A 24,127-nucleotide genomic window follows, 5' to 3' on the forward strand; every position below is an offset into this window, starting at 1 on the left:
TTCGGAACCGCCCCTCTTCTAAACAACACAAGCAGGAATTTCACACACGCACATTATACACAAAAACAAAAACACTTTCTTTCTTTCTTTTCTTTATTTCTTTCTTTCCAACTATGTTCAGAAACAGTGATATTGTTCAAAATAAGAATATTTTTAGTAACAAATTTGTGTTTTGAACTTCCTGTTACATGTATTGTATTGCAAATAAGGAAAAGTTTTTTTTACAACATATATTTCAGCACATATTTCAGGTTTTCGTTTTAGAGGGGTAAGCTACGTTCTTCGTCTTCTTCGATCTTCTGCATTTGTTGCTGTGTTCGCAGCTTGTTGAGGGAACTGGGATATGCGCGGGCCATGGAAAACATTTACGGAGAAAATATCGGGATTCAACCTGTGTCCACATTTCGAGGGTCCGCAGCCCTGCTTGTGCTGTTTGGAAGATGAGCGGTTCCGAAAGCATTGTTCCTCGTTATAAAGGAAATGGGCGTGTCTTATGTAACAATTGACGTTCGATACAAAGTTTAGGACATTCCATTCAAACGAACATTTTTACCACTTCAATGCGCTTTATTGTATCAAAAGATTGTTTAACAATAAATAATTTAAAAAAAAAAATGAGTTTATACTATTATATAGAACATGAAAGCTTAAACAGGATATAACTATCGTTTTGTTTGAAATATTACACCCGGTATTGATTACCATAGCTGAGAAAAGTTTTACGAAAGTTCATTCATGCATTCTAAATAGGACCACGCAGCTTTAAATCCCTTCAATAACAATCATCATCGAAGCATGACTACCAAGTTCATTAATACATTAAAAAAACATCAATCGGTGAAAGCAGACCGAATGGCAAGTCATGGATTAGTGATTTGTTTGGATGGGGCAAATAGATAACCTACAGAAACTCTACAGATGCAGAAAGCGTTGTGAACTTAGGACCATGCGGCTGGTCACGTTTGTAGCACTTCTGTGTGGCCTGGCCCATGTTAAGGGAGATATATCAGAACTGGACATCTTTAAGGACGTGCAACCTTTGAGAATCGGGGCCTTTAACATACAGATTTTTGGAGAGACCACTTTCATGAAATCTGAAGTACGCCATGAACTTATAAAGGTAAATCAATAGCAGTCATTCACTTAAAAGATGAATTTGCATATCGCGTTTGAATTTATCTTTGAACCAGGGCAAACTAAAAACCTTTTAAACTGTCAATTTTGTACTTATTTTTTGAAATGTGATATACATTTGTTTAATTCGTTATAAACTATTTGAAATGTTTCAGATTTTATCGAGGTATGAAATTGTTTTGATACAAGAAATTCGAGACTCCTCTGGACTCTACCTACCCCTACTGGTGGAAGAGATAAACAAAGCTAAGTATGTTGCCTTTCCTTTTAATTTGTAATGAGATTACTCTCATCTTCAAGACAATTATCATTTTAGTACATAGACACGCGTTATCATTGTGGAAAGTTTTACAATAATTATATACGTTACACTAAACAACAATGCGGAATTGAAAAATACCCAACAGGAAAAAAATCAGATTCATTGGGGCAAAAATTATTGTAAAGCTGTCCGGTTGAATTCATTTCATGGCTGTATAGCAGAATATGTTGAACCATCTCATTATATCGGTTACGACTCACATAATATCTCTGTCATCAATTTAAAAATCTTGTAAAAGAATTTCTTATCAAGAAATCAAATAAATGAAACAAAAAAGGGAATAGAACTGTGTATGGATTGCCAATTTGTTTGGTGTAGGTTACAGGAATCTGCCCACGTGGTTTGTTTAATAACGGATGAACTCTTAGAATTTACATATAAATGCATGTAAGGTATATTTTGCATTTGCATTTGAGATGAAACCGCAAAAATAAGAACAACGTATTACCCCGCAGAAAAACATACAATCATGTAGTTATACGGTACCGGTTTTCATATGTTCCAAAGAACACCGAACCTTTTGTGGTTTTTACAGAGTTTTTTCAAAAAGTGGTGATTTTTTTTTAAAGTGGCGAAGTTTCAGAGAGCGTATTATTTTCTAAAATCAACCCACTATATAATTTTTTCTGAGAGAAATTATTGAATTCCTCTGCTGTTGAACTGAGTTAAGAACTGGTATAATGAATGCATAATATCGACGATTGAATTGGCTTATATTTTCCTTACTGTCCTATAAATAACATCTGACATTGATGTATACTATGATGTTCAATTCGCTCGACCCACGGTAATAAAAATTGCAAAGAAGGTGTGTCTAAGTTTGATATCTCGGATACTTGTAAAACTTAATTGAAAGGTTGTAATTTCAATATTGTGGAATACTTTAAATTTGTGTGGGCCAATTTTCAAGGATTGTGGTTTTTTGCCTCATCGTGGATATATATGTAATTTTGAGGATGCGTCGGTTTTCAGTTTCAGTAATTACATGTAAACCAAATCTTTTAAATTTTGTTTTCGCGGAAGATGGCTACCAACGAATACCACGAAATTTGAGCCACCACGAATTCTAATGATTCAAAAGTATTGGTTGTATATCCATTTATTTATTTTTTTTGCAGACGACAAGATGAGCCGTTCAGCCTCGTTGTGAGTGAGCGTCTGGGACGGTCCACCAGCAAGGAACAGTACGCCTACCTTTACAGGTATCCGTGAAATCACCAGCACATCAATCGTAGTTATTGTGTATGCCGCGTAGTCTAAAGTTTATATCCTATAAATGTTTATTATTCATTTTTTGAAGAAAGAAATATGTTCATCTGAGTGAAACATACACGTATGAGGACCCCTTAGATAAATTTGAGAGGCCTCCATATTGTGTGAAATTCCATACGGATATGTATGGTTCGTATGATATATACATCTTTTTTTTTTTTTTAAATAAGATATGATTATTTGTTATGACTTTTTTTTCGTTAGCATAATAAAGAATCAAAATAAATATAAAATAAAAAAGATCTTCAACGAATAAAGCCACTGTTAAAGATCAATTATATGTTTGATATCTTCCTGTGTATCAGGGATGCATGAATTCGGAATTATCGGACTACATGCAAAACCAGATGATGTCTTTAACGAACTGAATGAATTAGACAGAGTATACGAGGTTGTTAGCAGTTTATTCGCTACACCCGTAAGTAGACATTTTAGGCCACACCAATATAATTTCCTGTTTGTCGGACATCCAATGAAAGAAAGTACGAGCGGGCGAGCGATTAAATAATATTTTTTTATTGTAGGTAACATTTTTAGACAGTACATAAAAAATGTGCGGACGGTTATATTCTGATTTATATATTTAAACTATATAAATACGAAAAATAGAGCAGAAATAGTACAGAAAACGACGCAGAATTTACTGGATGCGGGAAATGAACAATAATATTATTCACACAGTTTAATGCCAGCGCGGGGTCCGACGAACAATAAATTATTTTGGTATGGCCTTACTGTTCTCTCTAGGCTTTTGTGACGTCGGTTTGCTGTAGAGTTGTGATGATCCGGTGTTATATGACGATTTTTTTCTTGTACATGCATCTGACACTAGGTTTACCGTATACTTTTTAGAATATCCTGATCGCGGGAGATTTAAACGCGGACTGTTCTTACATCAGTAGGCAGGAGTTAAAGGAGCTCTCTATTCGGCGGAACCCCGCCTACACCTGGCTAATCTCCGATAATGAGGACACCACGGTCGGCTCCTCGTCGTGTGCCTACGACAGGTGAGAAACGGTCCAAGACAGGTAACAGTGGATAGTGTAAACTATGGAACTATGGGTGGGAGAGGGAGCAAGAGAATGTCTGATGTCTTGCCGTTAGATCATATTATGTTTTTAAAGCAAACTGAAAGCAAGATTTCCATGTGCAGTAATGAAAAATTAAAACACTTCCTCCAAAAAAGTTTAAATTTAAAAGAGGCATAAGTAAAGGGAATGTTCATTGGTTTGTTCATCAGAATTAATATTTCATCATACAAGATTTTCAAGAACAAAATTAATCGACAACAGAGAGAGCATTTGACATAATAGCAGCAAGGTCACGGGTGCAGGTAGTTTAATTTACATCAAACAGTTGATATAATTTCATTTTCTACCCCAACTTGAGATCTAGACACATTTTCCCAAATCTGGTTTAATGGTTCCATTTCAGATTTATTGTTCAAGGAACCGACTGGCTTGATAACATCGTTGGCGTCAAGATCTTCTACTTTGAAGTCGAATATCAGCTGCCCGAAGAACTGGTAACTTAACACACTCAGACTCTTTCTTTCTCTCTCTCTCTCTCTCTCTCTCTCTCTCTCTCTCTCTATTGGAAACACTTCGTCCGTCCATCTATAAACATGTCCGTTCGTTTGTCTGTATCTGAGTTTCATGTCTGTTCCAACGCTAACTTTTTACAAGAAGGGTTAGCAAAGGTAGTAAGGTGTAACGTCACTAAGGTAATCAGTGCCAAAAAAACGGGAGTTTTGTTCTGAGGTCATTGACAAAGGTCATGGTCATATTTTTCAATGCAGCCTCTACCCAATATAGAGGACCCGCGACAATTCTTGTAATTTGTTTGATTTACATAAAGCGGTTATGTACAATGAAGTTACATGTATTTCACTTTAACAGGCCGTGGACGTTAGTGACCACTATCCAATCGAGATTGAGATTCGTGGAAAGTGTAAGTGTCTTCTGATAGGATGACGCATTTCTCAAGGCTGTACAAAGTAAATTCTACGTTTAACCCATGTTTTTGGAATACATACGAATTAAAGAAAGAGTCCTTTACTAAAGTGAGATATGTAACATATCTTGGTGTCTGACATTTGAATTTTGTTTACGTAGGTTATAGAGATGATCAGAGTGTTCCGCTGACCACCGTAACAATTAAAGACGAACGGGTGATTCCGTCCACTGACTTATCCTACATCCGGTATATCTACCAGAAAACGGACGAGAGAATACCGACGTGGCAGGCGCAAGTCTACAAAATCGACACCCGGATGAACTACGTCATTGCTGCGAAAGCAAATGTTGACGTCACTAAAGTGGTTGGAGAATTTTTCCAATTCTACGAAGCTTTTGACCGGAAGTTGTTAAGTTTGGAATCCATTGCTAAATTAAGAAAAGTCCTGAACGGGTTCCAATGCTTTCAAGACCCTAATATTTACTGCGTGGACACACCAAATCTTTCTGTTGTCAACCTTTCTGTCACGTGTTCTCTCGTTGACCCCTTCACCTGTAAAATGGACGTGTCGAGATATCTATCTTAGCGTTGACCGAGGATGGTTATATGGTTCCGTGTTTAATTATTGAGCACTTTCTTTTAAACTTATTAATTTTCCCCTTTATTTATAGAGTGTCATAGACTCTTGAATATACAAAGTTTTTCACTTCTTTTCTGTTAAACATTTCCTGTACAGTAACTATATTTATCTACTAATAGTTGTTAGACTTGTTGTGCTAAACAATTTGTGTTGTATTACAGGCAAGTGTTTTTGTAAATACATGTAAGTTAAGATTAATTTAAGGAGGCTGGATGGTCAACAAACTAACCATCAGATCTAACTTTTATTTTAAGATATGATTTGTTTGCCCAAAAACTATTAGGCCAAAAAAATATGTGTGTGTTTCCGGTTTCCCGACCAACCCTATTTTTATGCGCCGCCCCTAACACTTTTTTATTCCAAATCCAGATTACCGACCGTACTTGGTTTAAACAATAGAGTCTTTACCAATCAATAGAAAACACCACTTATCAAAGCGTTTTAAAGATTTTTAAGTGCAGATTGACAGCATGGATGAAAGTTATCCTTGCATGGTTATTTTAGCTAAATTATCAATACAACAAATTGCTTCTTAGGGCAGTGATGTGTTATAAATTAATATAAAGATGTACATGAGTAAGAAGCAGAGGCAAAGTTGTTTTTTTTATTTCTGGGTGTGGAGACTGCAGACATCGTAAGTCTTTGAATAGGCCTAACAATCATTCACATTTAAAATATGATTTTAAAATGCTGCATTTCAATTGCAAATAAAATTTTTAAAATTAGTCTTAAACCATTAATGATGTATTCATTTTTTTAAAAAAAATTATTGAAAAGATTTAATTCTAAGGCTCTCGTCTGATCAACCAGAATTTCCTCTGTTTCTGAATTCACACCTACAGTCACGATATTAATGTCTACTGTTATGTCAGTTGACCAGGAAAATAGAACTAGTAACTACTATATAAAATATATGTGGTAATGAGTTTTAAACTCTGTTAATCTATAGTGGCTGTCATATTTATATTTTCTATTTATACATGAAAATAAAATCTTCGTATACATTCCAAATTAATCTTATATTTAAGAGCTCCAACCGAAAAATATATTTTCTTATTGTATAGAAAAATCATATGCTAGGAAAGGGGGAAACTTAAAAGCTCATTAAAAAAAGCCGACCTACCTACTCTATTTTAAAATTTGATGAAATAGGAAACACACATATTATTTTTTTTTTGCCTTATTCAGTAAAGAAAAAATCCACCATAGATTTTACATTTGAAATTTAGGTATTTTCCTAAATTTTTATATAGAACTCTTCTTCTAAAGGAGATCAATACAGTCTAATGATTGCCACGACAATCGAGCCCTAATAAGTCTTATTGACTTATATCAATGTTTTTACCAGAAAAATATTCCATACCTTAACTGGAATGAGTTCAATATTCTTTAGGAATCCTAATACAAGTTCTAGTATTTACCGTTTAAGATTAAAAAATAAAAACACCCCCATGAACTCCAACCTTAAAAAAAGTCTACTTACTTAATCATTCATTATGACATTTTGGAAACTTCAGTTCTTCGTACCAGTCTTTGGTCATTCTCATTTAAACAGTAGATAACTTTATAAGTTAGAACATTTGCAATTGAAAATCTCGAGCCTTTCCGGCAAGCGGAAAAACAATCTATTACAACGTATTAATTTTGGCGTCCATGACCAACACCTTTGTTTACCTTGATATAAATACAGGACAATGAATTATCGGATGGGATTTGAGCTTAATGTCAATAATATACCTTAAGATATTCCAAAGAGAAGATATCCCAAGCTGTTTTGTAGATACTGAATTTAGATCTAATGGGAAGCGACGCAACTCTATGAAAACTTCTTAAAGAATTGAGATGTTTCTCCAAGCTCTGTCGGAGAGGCCCTTAAAATCGTTTTCTTTCAGCGTCAGATTTGATAGAAATCCATTCTATTATGTGTCCTGGTGTAATAAACCATAGAAGTCATTAAGGTGCGTAGACCTTTAAGAAAAGTGAGGTAACTCTCAAATTTTATTATCCCCTATAATTCCGTTATAAAGTTGTCTAGTTGGAATTCAATTCTGTTCAAAATTCAACTCGCAAGAAATTGGAAAAATACGCCCATTTCAGCCATGATTTATATTTATTTAAACGTTGTCACTAGAGCAAACTGTATTCTGAATGTAACGAAAAAATATCAATGAATGATAAATAAAGAGCTAATCGACGGACACACTGATCATATATGTAATGTTTCTCGTTGAGGAATAAGGAATCATTCTTTGGGTATTATGAGGTGATCAAATCCAAAAAAGTCAAAAGAGTTTTACGATAGATTTGTTCATGCCCGACCGTATTTGATCAGAATTGTTAATTATTTCTTCTGTTTATAAACTGTTTTAAATTTTTCAGCAATTGTACGATTAAATAATAAAATAGCCATTGATGAAATGTACATTACAAAATCGGTTCGTAGTGTTATCAAGACAAAGGCACTAGAAAAATAATTTTGTTAAAATATAGTGAAAAAATGATCAAAAGATCCATTAAAAAGGAACGGTTAAGATTGTTGAATACTAAAGTTTTTTTTAAACATAGTGAAGGAAATCTCTCATATAGAACATACATTCTCTCACAGCGTGGATATGACCGGTCAGAGGTACTGGTAAATGAACAATTTATTGACTGTAGAAAGAGATGACACACTTTCAAAACAATCGACTATGTATGTTGATAGATATGGTTGACAATGTGATGCGGTATTCCAATCCATTGACTCAATGAAATTATTGTTTTCAAGTATATGCATGTACGCTGTCATTTCGAACACTCACCTAAGACCATACACATGTACTTGGATTTTGTTCATTACAATCACTGTGGAGCATCTCCCACGCAAGTACACGGTGACGTCATAGACCTTCTCGGTAAAGAGAGCAACTCCATGACAGCTCGTCATTTCTGACTGTCAACGGATGCTCCCTTCATCGTACGATCAGTTCATCATTTCACCATCTGTCTATCCTGTTTAATAACAAAAGAAAAATATTAATGTCATTGTGTATGTATTTTAGAGGGATCATTCTCTACTTCGAAAGTGGACGTTCGAAGAAATTTAACCAAATGACAATTTTTTGCTTTCACTTACGCATACAATAATATTTATAAAAATTAAAGAAAGGGGGCATATTATGCATAAATTCAGAATCAGCAACAAAGAATGCAGAAAGGGTACGCCCCTTTTTGGGGTGAGAGAAACCATACTAGCTTGTTATCTCGGCACAATTAGCCTGCGTTGTTTATCAGGTATTGTTCCAGCCAAACCTTATCAAGTTCCACTAAACAGCACATATTTTAATCAAATGCAATTTACCAGGCGTACCTTTTAAACCACAACCTATTACAAGTTTTCTGATGATCAATCGGCGGTTTTCGACTAGCATTAAATTGAGAAATGGCTTTGATTTACACCGAGTGACAAGGTTGAAGGGGGTGGGGTGTCCAATCCAGCATCAGGGGCTCAATCAGGCTCATTGAGTCTGTAAACAGGCGAATCACCGATCTGTCAAACTCAGCGTTTAATGAAAAATTACATACTGTACCTCTTAGTCAATATTTGTGAAAATCTAATTATTTTTACATGAATGAAAAAATATCAATACGATTTCTGAAAAAAATGGAACACCAACAATGATGCATGTATATTTGTTTCATCTCGCGTATTTAATTATTCTTTTTTAAAGGTATACACATGTTTGTATGCATAAAATCAGAATTCATCCTGGCGATTTTGCTTTTGGCGGGGAAGTTATTCATTGAAGATTAAGGTGGAAACGACGACAATCGGTTATATACATGCCGGGATCTGCCGAATTTCCTGAGATATAAAAATCTTACGAGCGGTAGAGGTGCGCTATATCAAGAGGGACAAATATTTGCCAGCAACGCAATAAATTTTATATGGCATGTGTAAAGGCAGTAAAAGATCGTTATTATTTACACTGAGAACCAAAAAAAGCTGAGAGAAAGTTAAAGGTTCCCTAAAGTTCATTTTTAAGACAAAAGCATATTTTTAAAAGAATGTGTGTTTTCGTTACTTTAAACAATAAATTAATTCGTTGATTAATATAAAGACTCAAAAATGTATTCTCCTGGTGTGTATTTTTTCCTCGACACAATATAGCGCATAACATGCGTCAATGTGTAATTATTTTCGTGTTTTCATTTCATATTAAATAAAATTAAATAAGAAATCTTACCCGGTTCAGTTGTGCATATCCTGTGAGGATCATCGTACACAAACCGTCCATGTTGGTGGGGGGACAGGGCGGCAGAGTGAGACAAACTTTGGGGGGCAGCGTCTTATATCCCCCGCCACGTCTGGGCATTAATCTCAATGTCCTGCCTCGTTAATACGGGGGAAATGCAGCGGAATAGTTTATCGTACCTAATTTGTATGTATCGTCCCAAACCTGAATAATTCGTCCATATAATTACACTAACCTTTAAATCAGGAGGAGGGGAAATCACTCTCAAGATTACGTCACAAGACCTTTCCATTAAAAGAACCAATTTCAAGCATAGACAAGGATTTAGAAAATGAAAAATTTTTACAAGGCCATATCGTATCTTTCAAGTGCAATAAAAGTTGGAGTCTATAAATGAAATGAGTGCTTTGTGACGGCAATTTGACTCGCTCTCGTGTGTGTCGTTAAACATTGGGGCGTGCTGATGGCTTGCATACAAACTAGCCAGTCCTCATATAAAACACAGGAAACTTGCTGATAAATGGAGCCATTGATGCGGTATCCGCACCGAACAAGGGGGATTTTATTCCTCTCCCTCTCTTTATAGGACAGAAAAGATCGTGTATACTTACATAGATATAAAACTTTAAAAGTCATCTTTAAATCCAATAGTTACCAATAAGAGACGACATGAGGTCCCTAGCTGTACTATCCTAGTGGAATTGAGGGTGGGGAGGGGGGGGGTGACTTGATGCGACATGTTTAATGTCGAGGTAATTGGTGAACTTATCGACTCATTTTTCCTTAAATTAGCAAAAAAAAAATTTCTAAAGTTGAAACAATATACACAGATTGGGTACGTAATGATTTTTTATTGTTTGAAAAGAAGGATTTGGTAAAATAAACTTTAAAATTTAAAAATTGATTTTATATATATATAAAAAAAAAGAATAAAATTTCCCTATGAATTTTGTTGCAACGTTTATTGCATGCATATTTCATATTCACAAATAAGTCTTTTAAACGCATTGGTCAAATGATAGATTATTAGGATCCGCTACAATGCTAAACAACTAATGCCAAAAATTTAAAAGACAAAATATTTTATTTCATATTACTATTATGCTTAAGAATATCGAGTAGACGAAATATGTTCTTTATCAATATATACATGTAAAAAAAATTTGGATTGTAATAAGTCAAGCAGTAAAAAAAATATATTTTAAATAAAGATTAGAAGGCACATATATATATATATATATATATATATATATATATATATATATATATATATATATATATATATATATATATATATATATATATATATATTGTTGGGAATTCAGCAATTTTCTCTATTACCCTATTTCTATTACCGGACAACATCGCAAACCACAGCCAATTTGAATACAATCCTCTCCCATCTTGGAAGGAGTTATGCGGACTCCGGACCGACCGTGGCTTGAAACGTTGTAACTCGGGTTCAGATTGAATTTTATGAGAGGAAATAAAAACAACAACAAAAAACGAACTGTTGCCTCCAAAGAACAGCAGCCTTCTTTGTTAATTTTTTATGGGCGTAATGGTTTTATATTCTATATATAGTTAACAGGGGACGTAAACTTAATAGACTTTGATACGTGGCCATCCCCTGAGGATACAACGGCACACCGGAAAACCCTAAATAGATACACATAGGATTATAGGATATAATCTACATCTACCTATATTGGAACAGCAGGTATTCCTATTGTATTTCTGCCTATTTATACCACTAGCGTACATGTACTTATGTCCTTATCTGTCCTTATTGGTTTGGCGTTCACTACTATTGGTATATGACCATTCATAATGTCTGGTAAATGGGGCATCACGGGATATGTCGTCCTCTCAGTCATAACTTGGGGACTGGCAACAGACCCCCCTCTCGGTAAGTTGAAATACTTAATGAACCTTATGTACGTACACAAATGTACACAGTAAATAATATGGTAGTCCAAAATGCCATAGATCACGCAAAAAACGCCAATCAATGAAAACATGTATATTCAGTCTTCGCAGGCTTGATGCTCAACAAATTATTGATACTTATCGGATTGACTATGATTCTTTTAGACTAAAATTTCATTTATAAAATTTCTAAATATTGTAGCTTCTTGTATCTTTAAAAAGAGCTTTCTTAAAAATAAAAATAGCCACGGCCATCCAACCCTGGTTTTGTGCTAATCCTTGTCCATTGCTGATGTCATTCGGTGTTTTTGTCTCCACAGAGACCTACAATGTTGACAGAGCCGGGATATCAGTCTCCGGTGTGTCATCAGGGGCCATCATGGCGTCACAACTACACGTCATTTACTCCAGCAAAATCATGGGCGTCGGAATAGTAGCAGGAGGTCGGTTTGAAAACTAAACTGACCTATATTTATTCGATTTCAGGGACATCAGCTTTATATAAACTTCGTTATACGTATTACTTGAAACAAATCACAACATAAATAATTCTGTAAATTTTATTGTCTACAAGCATACCGCCGTTTCATCATCGACATTAAAAAAAAGAGTGCTCAGATCAGATTCTCAATATCATCCTCCAAGACCATAGACAGAGAATATATTTAAAGAAAAAAAATTATCAATCTTCGCATTTTGTATATCTTAATTTCATTCAAAAGTTGCGATATCTAAACTTTGGCAAAATATACTCTCATATTGTAATTTATTGATAACTGGGTGGGTGTAAATATATAATTAACGATATGATAACTGTAAATTTATTTTTATAACCACCCAGTTAATTCAAAATTTACAATATGACGGTAGTAAGTCGATAAGTTCTCAGTTTATGGTTTTGGGGGTTTGAACCAAACTCTATGACGTCATTGATAAAGTGCCCTTCGCCTGCTCGGGGGGTAGTCTGGCGGGACTGTCCACGTGTATGAAGGTCCCGTCCCTGGAGTCGGTTGCCACATTCACGGCCCTAGTTACCACGGGGGCATTCTTTGGGAACGTGGACGCCACCTACCACATGCGTCACGACAAAGTGTTCATCATCTGCGGACAACAAGACTCCGTGGTACATCCGGGTGAGTGAGAATTTTTTTCGCATATTTTGAGACATGACGCCTCCATATCTGCTGTGCGTTTTATATAAGATGTGTTTAACTTTAAACCTGACTTGGAATCGTAAGGTTTTTTGAGAAAAGGGCTACATTTTATTGATGTAAATGGTACAAAACAGTTTCCCGCCAAGAAATAAAAGTAAGGGAATGGTCGATATACTTGAAACCAGAAACTCAATAATTTAGTTTGAAAATTGTAATTTTGCAGGAAAAGATTATTTATTAATTAAAGTGTGGCGTTTTTCAAGCTTAGGCATATGCCTCCATCATGTACAATATAGCTTTGTATTAAAAGTGAATGATTGGGACTACATCTAAATGAATTTTAATGGAATGGTTGTACACCCTGTTTTGTAGACAACGGTCCAAACATCGCTCGTTTTTATGAGCACTTCATCCACGACAGCCACAATATCAAGAAGGTTTTCAACCTGCAGACAGAACACTGCATGGTATATATCGCCATTCATGATGTTGTTATACAGTAATTGGATATGTTTATCGAAAAAACCCCCCACCAAGTTATGATGCAAACGTAAGAAAAACTTCCGCAACACCAGAGCGAGTAGGTGTGGAATGGGATTCCACATTATCAGAATTGTCAAATATGTCAAAATTGTTAAGGCCACACCAACGTACTTTCTTGTTCGTCGAGCGAGCGAGCAATTAAATAATAAAAGTATTTTTTTTATATATTTCTTCATCTTGTTTCTGATTTATAAATTAAGACTATTTACAATGCGAAAAATAGAGCGGAAATAGAACACAAAACATGCAGCGCAGAATTTCCTGGATGCGGGATATTTTAATATTATTAGTATAGTTTTATTTAGATACGAGCGCGCGGGTCCGACGAACAAGGAATTATATTGATGTGGCTTAAATGTTTGCTCATATAAAATTATTTCAAAGGTAAACAATTTAAAATCTCCGTCAGACTCACATATTTTAATTTAATTGACTGGGCTACACAGTTAAACAACAAGAGTGCTAATGATAATACTAAGTTTTGGTTGTTTTTAATGTACATGTATATTGCATTAGGAAATACATAACGTCACGTGTCTGTGCTTACCTTAGATGGTAATGCTAGTATGGAGTCAAATTAACACATGGAGAATTATCATAAAATTCACTTTATCTGAAATATTTTCTGCTCAGCTATATTTACATTTTCTGCAGCCGACGGAAAACTTCGGTGGTTCCTGTACAGTACTCTCAGACACAAACTATCTCAACAACTGTGGCTATAATGGTGCGTTCGAAATCCTCAACTTCATTTATGGGGGACATTTAGTGGTATGCATGACTTTATAAAGCAACTCTTTACTCTTCATCACGTTTATCAGTTTAAAAACATTTTTTTAAATCATCTTTTTTCACACAAATATTTGTTTTTCAGAGACCATCCAGTAATACAGCGCTATCTGGCGAGGTAATTAAGTGGTGGATGGCCCCACATACTCTGTGCAATAACTTAAGTTGTAAAATTGTTGTATACTAGTAACATTGATTCTTTGTATTTCTATATATTCTAAGTCGTCTTCAGATTCAAAATTCTGTGACCGCGATCATTCTCTGTGTTTATAATGTTTCTTGGTCACAATACTCTTGACTTTAATATTGGTTGGAGCAGGCAGACTTGAGGGCAAACAATTTTTGACTTTCGAAGCAGTCCTTAAACTTGACATCTTTGTACATGTAGTTGCGGAAGTTTAACCAGGCGGAGTTTTTCACGGCACCACCCCTGACCTATAGTTTTGACACCACCGGGTATATCTACATACCATCTAGATGTCGGGACAAATCACACAGTCAGTGCATGTGTACTCGGATATTCTTAGTACTCTTAACAATTAATTAATAGTCAAAACACACACACCCCTTCTAGAAACTGACAGATTTGTAATTTGGTGTTAAAAACTTTTATTAAACTATTGGTCTAGCAAGTAGCAATCAGAATGTCACAATTTTGAATTCTACGTCTGGTTTTTGTTGTTGTTTTTTTTTCAATTTTAGAATGCAAACTCCACGTGGCCCTGCACGGATGTAAAATGGGCAGGTGAGGTTCATAAACCAGATTTAGTTAATACCGGGATAAAATTCCGCTCAGATTCAGAACGAGAGCATCTTTAATAGACCGCCTCATTATTCCCAGGCATGCGCAAGCTCTTTATTACGCTATATCTGCGATAACCCTTAGCTTATTTTGGATGCGTATAGTAATCGGATATTAGAGGTTTCATTTTCTAATTACGATAGAAAATGTGTAGGGGTTCTTATGAATAGTATTTTATTTTTGTGGTTGGTGGGTGTTTTTTGTTTGGTAGGCAGTGTTTTTGCTTTTTATTGTTTTGTGCACGTGGGTAGTAGCTTTGTTAATTTGTATTGCTGTTTAATTAAGTTCTAGTACGATTGAAATGTGTAATGTATGGCGGCTTGTTCTGTGGTTATCAGACATTACATAAATGAGGACTACGTCAGACACGGGGGATATAACGAGGTGGGGGAGCTGAATGACGTCATCATCCTCTACCCCCAGGTCGTCCCCATCCCCCTCAACCCCTACGGTTGTTGGGATGGGTATGGATACACCGGCGCCATGTTTGGTACGTTTCCTAATGTAGTATAATGTTTTTCATTTTCTATAATTGATAGAAACGTAAATGCATTTAATATGTGGGTACTTAACTTTAATTTTGATTTCAGCTACTAACAAAGGATTCCAGGAGGAAGGCATCAGACGAATGATGAGACAAGTAATGGGAGGATGGTGATGGTCACGTGAAGATCACGTGATGAGAGTCATATGGTTTATCTACAAAATAATTCCATTAGGAAGAGTATTTCGCTATTGATAATAATAGTATTTTTGATAACAAGCCTTTAATAATAATAAAATGACATACATTATGAAGAATTGTTAAACATTTTGTATATTTGCTGATACAGAAAAAGTGTGTGTGTGTGGGTTTTTTTTTTTGTATACAGAACCCAGTATCAAATTTATGTAACCCATGCAACTGCTGCAGCGTATGAAAAATAAAACCTCTCCCTCTCACATCTACACAACACGTACACATTAACACACACACACGCACAGACACACAACACAGATGTATAGGTTCATGTGGCCTTCAGAAACTCCATTCCTCTGTCACATCCATCTGCTCCATCGAGTTTATCACAGAATCTACTGCTTTATCTACAAAAGATGGCAGAATACAGTGAATTATTACAGGAATTTTAGAGCTTTCTTCTCACTTTTAAAATTTCATTCACTGAAATGTGAACAAACTGTAAAGGTAAATATAAGTATATGATGCATACCATGGATGACAAGGGTATGTTAACTGTTTACAATACATGTACTTTTAAACTAACGCTAGAGTTATCCTATTTTATTGAAGTCAGAAATGGTAAAAAATTTGGTCAATACGAAAGCCTTAGCTTTTATCTTACTAACCGTAAGAAACATGGCCAAAGAAGCCAACATACCATAAAATACATTGGACAGGTTAGCCAGGTTTATTGGAATCAATGTAAGAGAAATTATGATACCCTCTCTTCATACTGTACTTACCATCAGAAACAATGGCTAGGTTAGCCAGGTTTATTGGAATCAATGTAAGAGAAATTATGATACCCTCTCGTCTTACTGTACTTACCATCAGAAACATTGGCTAGGTTAGCCATGTTTATTGGAATCAATGTAAGAGAAATTATGAAACCCCTCTTCTTACTGTACTTAGCGTCAAAAACATTGGATAGGTTAGCCAGGTTTATTGGAATCAATGTCAGAAAAATTATGATGCCCTCTGTTCTTACTGTACTTACGGACAGAACCATTGGCTAGGTTAGCCAGGTTTATTGGCATCAATGTAAGAGATATTATGATACCCTCTCGTCTTACTGTACTTACCGTCAGAAACATTGGCTAGGTTAGCCAGGTTTATTGGCGTCAGTGGCTGTAGGAGATTTGGCAGTGCCTCTGAGGACCTCTTCTTCAGGTGTTTAAACATTGGATCTGATAACAAGCCCTCAGCTGAAGGTCTGAAGAAAATTTAGATATACTAATGAAAAAGTACAAAGTAAATTTTTGTAGCTGCCCCTCTTGATGGAAGTTTTTGTGAACAAGACCCCAATTAGGACATTTTGTACCGGTATATCAGTATGATGGTTATTTTTAAAACTCAGTTATAAATGAAAACAGTTCATAAGTTACTGATAGAAAGATCTTGTGTGTGTGTGTGTCACTGTGTGATATTATCAAACATCAGGTTGACTCCTCCAAAATTTCAAGAATTGAAGACACCGTAATGAATATTCAAACACATTAACCATACAAATAAATTAAAACCATGGAGAACTCAAATGTTGTACGTGTATCTGAATTAAATTTTAATCTTACACAGTAACATGGCCTACATTTACCATGAAATAGCACACATCAGGTAGATTTCCTGATTCATACCTGCACTTTGGATTCTTCTCTAAACACCTGTCAATCAAGCTATGGAAATGGGAGGAGAATTTACGAGCCTTTGCTAAGGCAACAATATCAATTCCGCCATTCTCCAGCTCCGCATTGTGTTGAGCTGTAAATGTAAAAAGCAAGACAAGGAATAATTGACAGCCACTCCCAACTTTAGAATCAAAATTATTTCATCAAAGGCCAGTGTGAATTTCTACTGAGTACGTGAAAATAGCTCACTGCACTATTTAATTACAATATTTCCTTTTTTTCATGAAAATGGGGAAAATATGTAGCATTTTTAATTTGCGTCAGTCAATTTTTGTGATTTTTTGAGTTTCTTATAGATAATACATGTAATACACAATATAATTTCTGAATATTCAGTATTTTGCGATTTGAAAGAGATCGCAAATAAAGCGAAAATTAGATCATTGCGAAAATTACTGGATATACAGTGTTATGTGTGAAGCCTTAGACTTGATGGAGGCCATGATTTTAATGACATACCATGCTCCTCTCCAGTGAGGTCTGAGATGGTTGTACAGTCCAGCAGCATTGGCTTAGTACCATTCACTTTCTCAAGCAGCATCTATTCAAATATACAGCATATATATATGCATCCTAAATAAAGTACAATTATTTTAAAGGGTGATGTATCTCAAACGTGTTACAAACCTGAGTCACTGGCATGTCCTCAAACGGAGGATAACCATTGGCCAGCTCCCAACTTGTGATTCCGAGGCTGTATATGTCTGATTTTGTGTCATATCCTGACAAATTCTAAAACAAAAATAAAATAATGTTAAAAACAGAATAATGTAGTTTTGTGTCATATCCTGACAAATTCTAAAACAAAAATAGAGTAATACATGTATTAAAAACAGTTAAATAAATTAATGTAGTTTTGCATCATATCCAGACAAACTCTAAAACAAAAATAGAATAATATTTAAAAAAGTCAAAAAATGTAGTTTTTGTGCATTAATAGAATATATGTACTGTATACTGTTTTGAGGATTCATGAATTTGTCAACAGTGGCCTTACTCGTAAAATTGGTCATATTTTTCACTTTATTGAGCACATAGTGTTATACATCATCTCAATAACAAAATCCATGAAAGAAAATTACCAGTGTTCAATGAAAAATGATAAATCTACAGTACACGTATATGAATTAATAAATTCATGGATTCTATTTAGTGTGTGTGATTGTGATGTTTTTACCTGCTCAAGGATTTCTGGACTGAGCCACTGCAAGTCGGCACTACAGGCCTCGGGGTAGTTATGAACCTGGTTCCACTTCCTGCCATGATGGAACATGTGGTAGACTTTGCGTAGGCCTGATAAACACACACTGCCATTGCCACCAATCAAAACATGGCTTGCCCTCACGCTCCTACAAGCATTTAAAATTTCATTTGCCAAAAATCAGGGATATGTCTGAAACAGATGGTCAGGGCTTCAAAAAGTAATTTGAAACTAAATATAATAGTTTCTTAAATCAGATCCATGGCTCAATACAGAGTCTTTGTTCCTAGATGCTATCAAATGGGTCCATGTGTGTTATTTAGTATTTAAAAGTAATCAGATCTAGATAGTTTTGAGGTAGTAAGTGTCACCTGTGTATGATTCCTCGGTGATGGAGATATTCGAGCGCATTCAGTACATCCCGCAGGATGTAGGCTATTGCTGTCTCTGGCAGACCAGTCTTAAAATAGGCGTGTAAAACATCTCGAGCTGACCCTGTTATAAAGAAAATAAGCCACTGTAATATCATGTGGTTTAGAAGTTATCTACAGATATTCTTGTTACATTTTCTTCCTTGAAAGATGAATACTGTAATCAGGGTTATTTTCGCCCCATGTTATTTTTGCCTTTCTTCACATGAATGCGGATTCGCTCCATCTTGAATTCACCCAGACATAGTTGTATTTAAGGAAAGATAATACAAAACATTGGAATTCGCCCAGTCTTAAATTCGCCCGCTGACAACGAGAACAAAAGGGGCAAAAATAAAATAGAGGTGAATATTTCCCTGTATACAGTACACTTACTCATATAAATTAAGTGAAAACATGTAAGACAGTTTGGCTTCTCACTTACCATATCCGAGGAGAGGCATCACGCTCCACAGCTCATTGTTATGGACGAAAGTACACAGATACTTGGCGATGTTTTCATGACACATCTGTCTGCATAGAATCACTTCATCCTGAGAGCAGAAAGAAGAAGCCATTTTGTACATGACAGAATTGGATGTGCTTAGGAGCTAATACTTCAACATCTATGGTATCTGGGAGATAGTATATCAAACATTATTTGACCAATTAGATCCAAATAGGTTACATAAAAATACAGTACATCCAAGTTTTTTTCCGCATGTCAAAAACTGACAAAAATAGGGAAAATGTCATTTTTTTTTATTTGCATCAGTTATTTTTCGTGATTTTAATAGTATCTTATAGAGCACCACAAAAATTACTGCATATAAGGTATATAAATTATCAAATAGGTCATTTTCACCTGAAAAATGTTGAATTCCACAGGGCTGTTTTCAATATCAATACATTTTATTGCTATTTTCTGTCCACTAGGGATATGTTGGGCTAGGTGAACAGTAACATTTTCAAAGGATCCTTTACCTGTTGTAAAAATAAGGAAAACACAACAACAATCATTTTCTAGCTTTCAGAAGTAAAGGATTAACACATGAAAAAAATCATAGATGCTCATCTGAATTCCAACTCAATAAAAATAAGGTAATGAACAGAATTATATTACCTCAAAATGTCATGGTTTAGGTAATTACTAATTACAAGTGTGTAGTTATATAATCATAACCTTGTGATTAGTTCCTAAAAGTTTAGGACTTTTTGGGAAAATTGCTTTACATGGATAGGGGGTGGAGACATCCAGAACACCTCGGCCTTTCATAGAAAGGCCTGAGGTGTTCCAGATGGAAATGGAGAGAAGCATTGGAAAATTATGTACAAGAAGTTTCAGATCATTTGGTACTGTAAATTCCTTATTCTATGCAAGTACTTAACTCCGTGATTCAACCGTTTTGCATCAAATCATGAGAATATAAAACTGCAAACCCCAAATTTTTATCATAGTTTTGCTTCATTTACATGTGTCCGAAAAATAAAAGTGAGATTTTAAAATCTGTGAGATGTATTTCTCATGAATTTACGGGGATATTAATTCTTTATGTATAATTAGGAATCTACAGTATACAAACCTATGACGGCATGAAGTTTATACTTGGTGGTGTCTGGCTGCAACACAATGTCACCGAATCGTCCATTGTTGCTCTCCTGACTGCCAAAGCTCTGGGAGCCGGACTTCGAGGCCTATACATAATACAAACAATCACTGGTGAACAATTCTAAAAACTTTTCATTTCTGCATCCCCTGAATACACTTTCTGATCATATTGTGTCAAAATAGGCAACATATGCCCAGAGCAATGGTGTTCCATATTTTGCAATTTCAGTACATGTATAAATTTGATGGTTTGTAGGCAAACATCTACATCAAGTACTGATATAATGATGATAAATATGAAAATAATTCATTATAAGATACCTAACATAGAATATCCAAAGAGATAATGAGTGACAATGTTCTTGCTACGAACTATGAAGTGCTGCTCAATGATATTTGACAAAAATCTTGCTACGAAAATAAAATAATGAGCTACAACAACGCATTAAATTAAAATCTTTTTTTTAAAACAAACTCAGCTTAGTAACTACACTTAGAATTACAAATTACATGTTTTTGAAGGTGTTACTTATAAATACCTACTACCACCACACGGAACCAATCAACACACAAAGCATAATGAACCCTAAGATCAGCGTTATTACAGTCATCTACCAATACAGGCTAAATCAAAAACCAGATAATCAGCACAAACCAACTTCTGTCTCCATCAGTCACTGTCCAACAAATCTAGATTTATTCTTCATTTTTAATATTCTTTAAGATATTTATCAAGTCAGAGAAATACCAAATTTCAATACAGTCTTGCACATCAGATCCCAACCCCACCGGTGATTACAACTTTACTCATCGACATGATTGTCATTTGTATCCAACGATCAGTCTTACACTGAGTGAATGAAAACATACTGATATAGATGCTTCATTGATCTATATGTACAGCCTCTGATATTTTCAACATCTATTCATTATCTTAAATTATTCAATATTTTAAAGTGATTTCATTTTAAATCCCAACAACTATTTATTTACATGTACATCCGCATCTACTAGATACTTTTGCAAATCACAGTACTCATTCATGACTTTGACCTGACAAAGTTTAACCTAAGAGATACCACTTTATATTACTTGTCACCCTTTTTTTTTAATTACCCTCAAAGATTTTTTTGTCCATGTTCAGTATCTTTTTAAATACAATATTGTTCCAGTGAAGGATATATACAAATGTTTTGTGTTTGCTTATGTTTGTAAATGTTTTAGTTTTAACCACAGGGGCATCGTATCCACTCTACACTCTATGACATATATATATGAGCGGATACGATGCCCCTGTGTTTTAACCTGAATCTAATTGAAATATGCACTTTCAAGAATGTAAAAAATGTGTAAACTTTATAAAGCATGAGGAAAAAGGGGAGAGTGTGGATGGAAAGATTTGAATCCAAAATCATAAATTAAATTAAGCTGATGTAAAGAATGATTTTGTTTGTTTTCCTCAAGAAGAAACTTTGGAAAAAAATATCCATGATTAATTTATTTTTTAGGAAACATACTCACAACACTGACTTGAAACAAATTTCAATAAATGACAACAATGAAAATTTACATGACATCAACATGCTAATTTAATACACATGTATTTAAAACTGAATCCCCCAAAACGTATACAACACAACATACCTTGCATATATGTAAATTATACATGATATAATTATATATGTCCACTAATTCCATTACATTCTGAGACAAGAATATATAATAATCAAACAACACCATAAATGGTGACAAACAGAAATTGTTGAAAACTGAAAAAATTACAGAATTAAGAAAAAAGAAAAAAAAAAACAATGGAAAGCAAACTTATCAATTAATTGTGCTGTACAACGAATGAACTATGAATGACAGATGCTAGTTTTAACAAGTGAAAGTTTGAAGGTTGAGACGTTTACAGAAGAACTAGTACAGTATGGCATGCGCTGCAGGGTTATCCGTACATTACCTTATGCATATTCACCCTGTAAGGATTTTATTGCTAACTATATTAGTAGATTTATCTGAAAACAACAATAATAAAATGAGATATATACAAGCAAATGATTCATATCCAAAATTTTAATTTTACCTGATCGATGTTGATTAACATTAATATATAAATTAATAAATATAGCTTTCGGTACTTAATCCCCCAACACATGTGAAACCCAACTAACATACACTTGGAATATATACAAAATTGTGTACACAAGAGAGAAGTTGTGCGGCACGAAAAAAAAATAATGGAAAGTTAGATATGATGCAACTATATGATGAATTATTTCTCTGTCACTTTAATAATTTAGTACACTGTAATTAGATTCCTTCTTCCTATTTGATTAAATTTGATTTAGTGAAGAATGAAATCTTTTGATTTCTAGAAAAAAGTGGTTTGATATGAAGTCTAGCAACTAGCTTTGATGCTTTAGTATAAAACTTACCACTTTCATTGGTTTATAATAGGGCACATTTCCACCTGAATCAAGTGTCTGAGATTTCGTACAAGATGCACAGTTCTACAAGAGAAGCAATTTACGATATTTCTACTTTTTTAGCTTAAAGATGTGAACATCAAACCTCTATTAATTGCATTGCTATAGCAAATTATGCGTAAATTTTTGACTGAAAATATATTTTTCTCTTCATATTGGTTATATATGATAATATATAATAATACGTAAATATTTATAGTTCAACGTCCGTGCATTTTTAATCATAAAATTTATGATTTAAACTAGCAAAGAAGTAATTATATACTGAAGAATCATTCTATTAAATACATTTAACTACATTTACAATTAAAGACATACCAATGACATTGGAATTCAGCACATCACACCTTTAAAGATAACATTTTAACATGTTTATTTTAAATTGTAAAACACAACAAATTTCAGCATTAAATCCAAAAACAATGTCTTTTTTTTTTAAATTCTTGAACCTACATTAATTAGCGGCGTATTGACATAGTCTATTAAAGATGAAACTTTGATTTTTTTTTTCAATTATTGAGCTTTTAACTTTGGAGAGAGAAAAAGTGAAGTGTCTATAACAAAATCTTGTACAGGGAACTTTCAAGTACCAGTCAACAAAAATTTTGTAATTCGGGGTAACGCAGTACTTACCACAGAACCAGAGTGTTGTATTAATCTTTATCTTCCAAAACTAATTACAATAAGTTAGCTATAACCTAGTTATTTAATCAAATTATCAATGTTTTGACAAGTCAGTCAAGTGTCAACTCCAATCTGAATTTCCTTTAGTTCAGATTGTCATTTTTATTTCCTTTGACTGGAGAGTTCTTTGAATAACTTGTACGTAAACTGTTCGCATTACACAAAATTATTCTGCACGATGCATACAGCAATTTACAACGGGAAAATTATTTGAGAAAGTAGAAATTTTTGAGGTAAATTATTTGAAATATTTTGATTTTATTATATAATTCATTATTAATTTGTAGGTAAAAGAACAAGATTAATAATCACACAATGTAAAATTTTTAATACTGTACGTACTCCAGGTAAATGAAATAATAAAACTTTACCATGTTTACATACTGACTTTGTGTATGACCCAGTGTCCATTAATCACCATATCTAGTATATGAAATGCATTGTTCTGCATGCGATACTTCACACAGTCAATCAGTTCTTTTGACTTTGGCACATATCCAAAGTGTAATATTATGCTGTTCAGTTTACGTAAATATAAGGTAGTTAAGATTT

The 24,127-nt window shown here is 34.3% G+C and overlaps 3 protein-coding genes across 5 annotated transcripts; 2 read left to right on the plus strand and 1 right to left on the minus strand.

The window, feature by feature from the left end:
• Positions 1-803: 803 nt before the first annotated feature.
• LOC128172468 (deoxyribonuclease-1-like) lies at positions 804-5,394 on the plus strand. The gene is made up of 9 exons (XM_052838268.1): positions 804-1,120; positions 1,290-1,384; positions 2,575-2,658; positions 2,757-2,857; positions 3,034-3,146; positions 3,581-3,735; positions 4,163-4,253; positions 4,627-4,678; positions 4,843-5,394. Exons 1-9 carry the CDS (start codon positions 884-886, stop codon positions 5,268-5,270), a joined length of 1,356 nt encoding a protein of 451 aa, XP_052694228.1. The 5' UTR covers positions 804-883; the 3' UTR covers positions 5,271-5,394.
• A 5,927-nt stretch (positions 5,395-11,321) lies between these two features.
• On the plus strand, positions 11,322-15,505 carry LOC128158348 (uncharacterized). The gene is made up of 10 exons (XM_052821141.1): positions 11,322-11,468; positions 11,809-11,931; positions 12,427-12,621; positions 13,015-13,109; positions 13,840-13,956; positions 14,060-14,092; positions 14,363-14,471; positions 14,677-14,719; positions 15,115-15,266; positions 15,367-15,505. The coding sequence occupies exons 1-10, from the start codon at positions 11,390-11,392 to the stop codon at positions 15,432-15,434; spliced, it is 1,014 nt and encodes a 337-aa protein (XP_052677101.1). The 5' UTR covers positions 11,322-11,389; the 3' UTR covers positions 15,435-15,505.
• A 16-nt stretch (positions 15,506-15,521) lies between these two features.
• On the minus strand, positions 15,522-23,682 carry LOC128158329 (STE20-related kinase adapter protein alpha-like). Of its 3 annotated transcripts, none has more exons than XM_052821130.1 (14): positions 23,525-23,682; positions 23,210-23,238; positions 22,841-22,915; positions 22,366-22,381; positions 20,377-20,488; positions 19,659-19,777; positions 19,239-19,347; positions 18,755-18,878; positions 18,360-18,531; positions 17,810-17,914; positions 17,642-17,723; positions 17,132-17,255; positions 16,580-16,710; positions 15,522-15,862 (listed from the first exon to the last, which is right to left on the minus strand). In XM_052821130.1, the coding sequence occupies exons 4-14, from the start codon at positions 22,372-22,374 to the stop codon at positions 15,795-15,797; spliced, it is 1,155 nt and encodes a 384-aa protein (XP_052677090.1). In that variant the 5' UTR covers positions 22,375-22,381; positions 22,841-22,915; positions 23,210-23,238; positions 23,525-23,682; the 3' UTR covers positions 15,522-15,794. The 3 variants fall into 3 exon arrangements, with proteins under 3 accessions (XP_052677090.1, XP_052677082.1, XP_052677073.1); XM_052821122.1 differs by having other exon boundaries at positions 22,366-22,420; XM_052821113.1 differs by lacking the exon at positions 22,366-22,381.
• Positions 23,683-24,127: the final 445 nt, after the last annotated feature.

Source organism: Crassostrea angulata, chromosome 1 (assembly GCF_025612915.1).
Source record: "Crassostrea angulata isolate pt1a10 chromosome 1, ASM2561291v2, whole genome shotgun sequence".
Taxonomy (NCBI): Eukaryota; Metazoa; Mollusca; class Bivalvia; order Ostreida; family Ostreidae; genus Magallana; species Magallana angulata.

Excerpts from the sequence above, each read along its gene's own strand:
- LOC128172468 (XM_052838268.1), top strand. The coding sequence starts at position 884 with ATGGGGCAAATAGATAACCTACAGAAACTCTACAGATGCAGAAAGCGT. Across the intron at positions 3,147-3,580 it reads GCAGTTTATTCGCTACACCC|AATATCCTGATCGCGGGAGA; the intron begins GTAAGTAGACAT and ends TATACTTTTTAG. Across the intron at positions 4,254-4,626 it reads ATCAGCTGCCCGAAGAACTG|GCCGTGGACGTTAGTGACCA; the intron begins GTAACTTAACAC and ends TCACTTTAACAG.
- LOC128158348 (XM_052821141.1), top strand. The coding sequence starts at position 11,390 with ATGTCTGGTAAATGGGGCATCACGGGATATGTCGTCCTCTCAGTCATA. Across the intron at positions 13,957-14,059 it reads TTTATGGGGGACATTTAGTG|AGACCATCCAGTAATACAGC; the intron begins GTATGCATGACT and ends TTTGTTTTTCAG. Across the intron at positions 14,720-15,114 it reads CACGGATGTAAAATGGGCAG|ACATTACATAAATGAGGACT; the intron begins GTGAGGTTCATA and ends TGTGGTTATCAG.
- LOC128158329 (XM_052821113.1), bottom strand. Across the intron at positions 17,724-17,809 it reads AGGACATGCCAGTGACTCAG|ATGCTGCTTGAGAAAGTGAA; the intron begins GTTTGTAACACG and ends ATATTTGAATAG. Across the intron at positions 17,256-17,641 it reads CCTCACTGGAGAGGAGCATG|CTCAACACAATGCGGAGCTG; the intron begins GTATGTCATTAA and ends TTACATTTACAG.